The sequence below is a fragment of the Vombatus ursinus genome, unplaced genomic scaffold (genome assembly GCF_900497805.2).
Source record: "Vombatus ursinus unplaced genomic scaffold, bare-nosed wombat genome assembly UNPS02008961.1, whole genome shotgun sequence".
Classification (NCBI taxonomy): Eukaryota; Metazoa; Chordata; class Mammalia; order Diprotodontia; family Vombatidae; genus Vombatus; species Vombatus ursinus.
In genome coordinates, this window is record NW_020948739.1 from 2,527,314 (window position 1) to 2,533,962 (window position 6,649).

Here is a 6,649-nt window from a genome sequence, read left to right on the forward strand (position 1 = left end):
GGATGGATGGATGGATGGATGGATGGATGGATGGATGGATGGATGGACAGATAGCTATATATATGTATATGTGGATATATAGATATATCTATCTATCTCTGTCTATAGCTTCCCCTAAAGTTCTACTGCAGGACTTCATCATGAAATGAAAATAATGTGAAGTTTTCAAAAGTTAGTCCAGCAAAATACAAGCTCTGTCAACTCCTACCAAGCTAGGAAGTCCTGGAAACTTAAACTATGGCAGAGAGACTAGGGCTCTGTCCCAGGGCACTGAGATGCAGAGGGAACATATATCTCACACATGCACTCTTACATCTGCAGCCTCTATAGTGACTAATTTCCCTTCTTTCAGCTGAATTTATTTTTCTTACATCTTGTATTCTTTTCATATCATGAATTACAAAGTTGATTTGAGGGCCATCTGTGCTGCTTGTCCTGCTGCCTAGCACATGTCTCTCATATGGGGACCAGCTTATCTAAGTTCAGAGAAGTTCACCATCACAAGTATGGCCACCAGGTGATGAATTTCCTTGACTACAAAAAACAATAAATTTAAAGAAGGTAGAAAGATTGTAATCTGCATCATTGGAGGGAATCCCTCTACCACTGAAATCAAAGCTTTCTTGAAATAGTGAAGTACTGACATATTTATGATCTGCTGTCCTTATTGTTTAGCATTTGTTAAATCCTGATCATGTGTCCTTTGATATACAGAACAACCCACTACCCCCACCACCACATCAAACAGTATCTCTTCGTCCCATGGTTCAAATCCTAAAGGAAGTGAGCTGTCCACAACCTCAGAGTAAACCTAGAAATAAAACCTACTCAAGATACAAAGATCATGATGGAGAAGCATATTCTGATAAAGATACTATAAGTTACTGCTGGAAGATGAGGCCTTCACATCAGAATCATTCCCTCCATGTCACTATTTCTGAAACAAATTTCATGGTTCTCTGCTTAGAGTTCACCTCGCTGTCAAAATGTGTTATGATTTGTATCCCCTGGGGTACTTGACATTACCTCTAACCCCTTACTCTGCAATCTCAGATGCTCTAAGAAATTGAAATATTGGCCGTCCTTCTCTACTAGTCTTTGAGGACAGTAAGCAGTGAAGATGAAATGTCTTCTTAAAATTCTAGAGAAAAACATTTTAAGGGAATTAATCTTAGTTCAGTCTCAGCTGTGGCTATTGGGACTTTTGCCAGTGAGGCCTGATGCCATGCTTTTTTTTTTTTTAAATTCGGTCATTTAGTTTTATAAGCAGTTTCTAACATCTCAGAAGAATTGAAAAGGTATGTGTCTTTTTTATCATCCACAGATCTAAAAAGTCATGAGAATGCTATACAATAGATGGTCAGCTTCTTTTATTCTGGGAGATAAATGGAATGAATGAATGAGTATTTAAGTGCTTACTATGTGTCAAGCTCTATGCTAAGCTCTGGGGATACAAATACAAAAGCTTTCATTCTAATAAGAGAATACAGCATAAAAGTATATAAGGGAGTGGTCACCATGGATGGATATTTTGGTCTAAAAAGTACCAGAGGTGATATGTGGAACTATAGGACAGTTAATTAACAGGACCTTTCCAGAAGAATGTTCAAAACTGGAAGCTCTGAGTTCTATTAAATTCAGCAAACATTAATTAAAGAACTGTTGTTTGTAAGGCCATATCCTAGGTGCTAGAGATAGAAAAATGAAAAATGACAATAGTCCTTTTCCCTTGAGGAGCTTACAGTATAATGGAAGGATAAGAAATGTACACAAATTGCTGTTACACTAAGCATAAGGGCAAGGGAAAGGTCAACACAAGAGCTATACAAATTTGAGGAGCTGGAGAAATGAGTGATAACTGCGGGATTTGGGGATAGTAGATGATACTGAAGAGAGAAAATACAGGTAGATGGCTATCCCTCTTTCTCTAAAAGGGGACTGTACACCCTTTATTCTAGGGAATCCTCTCATTGCCAGACTTGTCGGCAATCTGTAAGAAAGGTGACACGGTCAGATTTACAGAGTTACTTGTGACATTTTGGTTTTGAGGGCCTTCTCTTTCAACATGAAAACTGTCTTTCTGTCAGAAAGCATGATTGCTCTTTCTCTGCGTCTGACTTTGAGGGAAGGCATGTGATTAGAAATTCCGTTTCTGTCAGAACCAGATTCACTTTAGTTTGATTGCTTATTGGAAACTGAAGTTAAATGATAGAAGGCAGAGAGATTGGTTAATATAGTCTCAGTCCTCAAATGATTGCCACCCCCTCCCATTGGCTGGTCCTTCCCCATAACACTCGTCTCTAGGAATTCCTTCCCTCTCATTGGCCAGTGACCTCTACACATATTTACACAAGCGTGTGGATGTTTGTTAACCTCGAACTATTTCCCATCCCAATATTATTGTTGTTGTTCATAATAAATAAGAGAAAGGACTGTGTGTTCGATTTGTATCTCTACCTAGCATAATACCTAGCATAGCATAGTCACTTAATGTGTTTTGAATTGGAGAAGGAAGAGAAGGAGAACAATTTAATCAATCAACAAGGCACTAACCTAAGACCTGGAGATGGAAACACAAAAGTGAAAGCCTTTTCCCTCAGAGAGTTTGCTGTACCTTTGTAGAGCATCTTGCAATTTCTATTCCAAAAAATATAAGCTCCTTGAGGGCAGGGACTGTTTCGGTAATGTTGGTGTATCTCCAGTGTCTAGCATAGTTCTTGTACTTTGGAGGGGGCTAGGGAGGGGTGAGGAAGGTGCCTTAGATTGGAACTTGTGAGTTTGCTGGTGTATGGAACTCATGCTCTTAGAAATTAGCACTCCCCTGCACTTTATAGCCTTAAATTGCCAGGGGCTCTGAAAATTGGACTGTGAGGTGTTCAGGGTCACACTGCCCGTGTGTGTCTAGTGGTGGGACTTGAAACTAGGTCTACCCAACAAGGCTAGTGTTCTATTCATTATACTAAGCTGTCTCCTACTTTTTCACATAGTAGATGCCTAATAAATGCGGATTTAAACTTATAAAGCATTCTTATTGATGTACGTTATTTCAGCTGATCCTCACAATAATCCCTTGAGGTGGGTAGAAATGTTATTTTTCCATCCTACAGATGAAGAACCTAAGGGTCATAGTGGCTAAGGAACTTACTCAAGGTCACATAGTTATCACATGCTAGAGCTGGGACTAAAATTGCCTTCCTTCTGAGATTACCTCCTCTTTACACTGTACCTCTCCTATATGTACATAGTTACTTGAATGCAGTCTCCTCCATCAGAATATAAGCTTCTTGAAGGCAGAAACTGTTTTTGCCTTTCTTTGTGCACTTAGCACATAGTGAGCACTTAATAAATACTTATTGATTTGACTTACTGGCCTGGGTCTACTGATTCCATACCCAGCAACCTTTTCATAGTATCATGCTGTAGGTGATAGGTGGCATTTGATTTCCCCCTTTCCTAGCTGCTGAGCTAAAACCACTATTTACAGGTTCAGAAATAAAAGAAGAAAATGCCTTCTAAACCCAAGTGAGGACTCAGATAGTACTGTCAGCTTAATGTATAGTTATCTCTTCTACATTGTGACTTTCCCCATCACAGTGTCGATATATTGCAGGTTGACATAAGAAATTAAATGGGAATTTTTGGGGAATTTTGCAGAAGCTGCAGATGGCATGCCAGCAGACAACACAGAAAAAGTTTAGAAACTCAGAAATGCATAAAATATATGTATAGTATTGTATAATATCAACCTATTTTATCTTTTAATGCCATAATAATTCGGACTTTTATGGTATGAAGGGAAGGCCAAAAAATTTCATGCAGATTTTCCAGATTGAGGGGGCACCGCACGCTGACTTCCGTGATATGGAAGAGATAGCTGTACGCTGTGCTCTGTGCCTGCAGACAAGGACCTGAACAGTTAATTGCCAGCGTTTCATGGCTGAGTGATTTTTTTGTGCTTTTTGCCTCATTGGTTTACAGTGTATGTAACACCATAATTGAACTCTGAGTTGAACTTGAATGAATGAAAGGGAAAGGCTTGTTAATGAGGAATAGATTCTTGATGGTGCTTCCAGCTGCAGAGGAGGCAAAGGAAGGGGAGGGCGATGAGGAGGGGCCGCTAGAGGGTGTAGGCTACTCATGGTTTGCCTTCCTAATCCCAAACTGAATAGCTAGCCCTGGAAGAAGTGGTGATAAGGGTTTATACCTCTTCCTACAGACACCCTCTGGGTGCATTCCAGGCCCAGAAGGACTGTGTCAGGATTGGGGTAGAGAGTTAGTCCTATGACATTCATTTACAATGTCTATAGGATCATAGATCTGAAACAGGAAGGAAACAAAGAAGTCATCTAGTCCAATCACCTGAAAAGAGCCCAAAAGCTTCACCAGATTGCCAGAGGGGTCCATGACACACACAAAAATTAAGACCTAGACCGAGGCAAGAGTTATAGTGGGAAGGGTGAAGCAAACTAGTGGTGAGGTATAGGAAGGTTCTCTTCTGTCCACACCTAGGAGAAAACATTGCTGATTCTCTCTCCCATGTGCAAAGAAGAAATTTTTACCCATGTCTTAATGCAAATGTAATCAGACTCTACTAAGAATTCCTCTCATTTTCTCCCTAGGTGCCAGTCTACTGGATGACTTAAAGCGGTATTTCTCTTTCCATCATTCCCAAGGAGATACCATGACAGCACTGGATCCCATGCAGATGAATTACTCAGCCGCCGTTTGGGCTGTTGTCTCCTATGTCATTGCTGACCTAGATGAGATGTTGCCCAGGTAATCAGGAGAACAAGGAAGAAGGCACATTCTTTCCAGAATCCAGTATTCCACAGTGGCAAGAGCCCTCTTTTGTGTCCAATAGGTTGATTTGGTTTTTGTTCCTTGACTTCAAAACACACTTTTATCTTCTGGCGCAATGTTTCTCAACTCCTTCCTCATTCTCTCATTTTAATAGCAACACTAAAATCTTTTATTGCCAGTGTTTTATTGTTGTTCAAGTATAGCATTTTCTTACAGTTATAAGGAAAATTGTTTCCTTGATGAGAGTAAATACTTGAATAAATCTGTTCCTTTTGCAAAAATAATATGCACTGTGCGTTTGTTCAAGGGGATTCTGTTTTGTGTTTTAGGATTAGATGGGAAAGGTACTGCACAATTCTGACACTCTAATCGTAAGAACACATTCAAGATATGCTCACCTTCAAAAAAATACAATTTGATCAAGTTATAGGCAACTTTCCTGCCTGACTTCCAAGAAATTAAAACTAGAATCCACTATTTGAAATCTCACTCCTGAGAATCTCAGCATAGCAACAAATCAATCAATTAAGAAGCCTTTATTTAATAGCTATTATGTACCAGGCACTGTGCTAGGCACTGGGGTTATAAGTACAAAGAATGGTACAACTCCCTACTCACAACTGAACCACACAGAAAAGAATCAGAGAATTACATTACCTCTAGAATTTTAAGGGATCTCAAAGGGCATCCAGCCCGAATCATTTTTGCACAAAAATCCTCTCTTTAGTGTCCCCAATAGCGGCCATCCAGCTTTTGCTTAAATGCAGGGAACCTCCTGCTTCTGGAGGCACCCATTTTTCCTTGGGCTAGCTTTAATTGTGAGGTTGTTGTGAGGATCAAATGAGATAATATTTGTAAAGCAACAGCATAATGCCCAATACGTAACAGGTGCTTACTAAATGCTTATTCCCTTCCCCGATATGAATCCTCAGTCGGCCTCTCTCAAGCTTTCCCTCATTGTTCCTAACTCTGCTCCCTTAGGCCAAATAGAACAAAGCTGATCCCCGCCACCACAGCTGCCAAAGTGATATTCCTGTAGCATGGTTCTGACCTTGACCCTCCCCTCCTCAAAAAACTCTTGCTTCTAGAGTCGATTACAGACTCTGCTTTATTAGGCTTTTAAAGTCCTTCACAATCCAATTCCAGGCTAATTGCGCACTAATCTCCTTCATGCACTCAGTGTTCCAAACAAACTGGCCTGTGTGCTGTTCCTTGGACATGTGATTCTGTGACTCTGGATACACTGTCTCCAATGCCTGGAATGTAGTCTTCCTTCACTGTACTTCATAGAGTGTTCAGCTTCCTTCAATGCCCAACTTAAATATCATATCTGACTGTACAAGGAGCTTATCTTGAGGCACAGCTGCTCACCCTCACCCCAGAAATTAATTGCATATAGAGAAGGGGTTTCATCCCATGGAACATATGCAAAGCTCCCCTGACAACTTTTGAGACATGCATGGCTCATCATTGAAGGGTCTGACCTTTAAGATGACCAAGCAATCCCTTTACTGACCACCGACTAGAAAGAGCTTGGTGGACATTAGAAAGGAGTGACTTCCCTTCTGCTTCACTCTCTCTCTCTGCCTTCTGATCACGTGAAGATTATTTGAACCTCTCCCTAGAGGTGTAGAAAAAGGGGATGCTGCTTCTCCTCAACGCTGGTAGCAAGGTGACTGTTCCCATGGGACAGCCAAAGTAGGGGCTCGGCCTGGGCCTCTGGCTGCCTCTTCTACTTTGTGTTTCTTTACCTGACTGTAGGTGCCTGAACAGCAATCCTGAGACCAACCTTCTGGAGGTGGCTAGCTTAGTGCCTTGGGAATTACTGCATTCTTTAGTCAGTGCCCAC

General features: G+C 40.8%; 1 protein-coding gene across 3 annotated transcripts in view; it reads left to right on the top strand.

Moving 5' to 3' along the window:
* Positions 1–5,081, top strand: part of CPQ (carboxypeptidase Q) — a 624,148-nt gene extending 619,067 nt beyond the window's left edge. For all 3 annotated transcript variants that reach the window (XM_027849956.1, XM_027849959.1, XM_027849957.1), the window contains one exon: positions 4,620–5,081. In XM_027849956.1, the coding sequence (XP_027705757.1) occupies positions 4,620–4,780 (161 nt within the window). In that variant the 3' untranslated portion in view covers positions 4,781–5,081. The remainder of the gene's footprint in view (positions 1–4,619) is intronic.
* Positions 5,082–6,649: the final 1,568 nt, after the last annotated feature.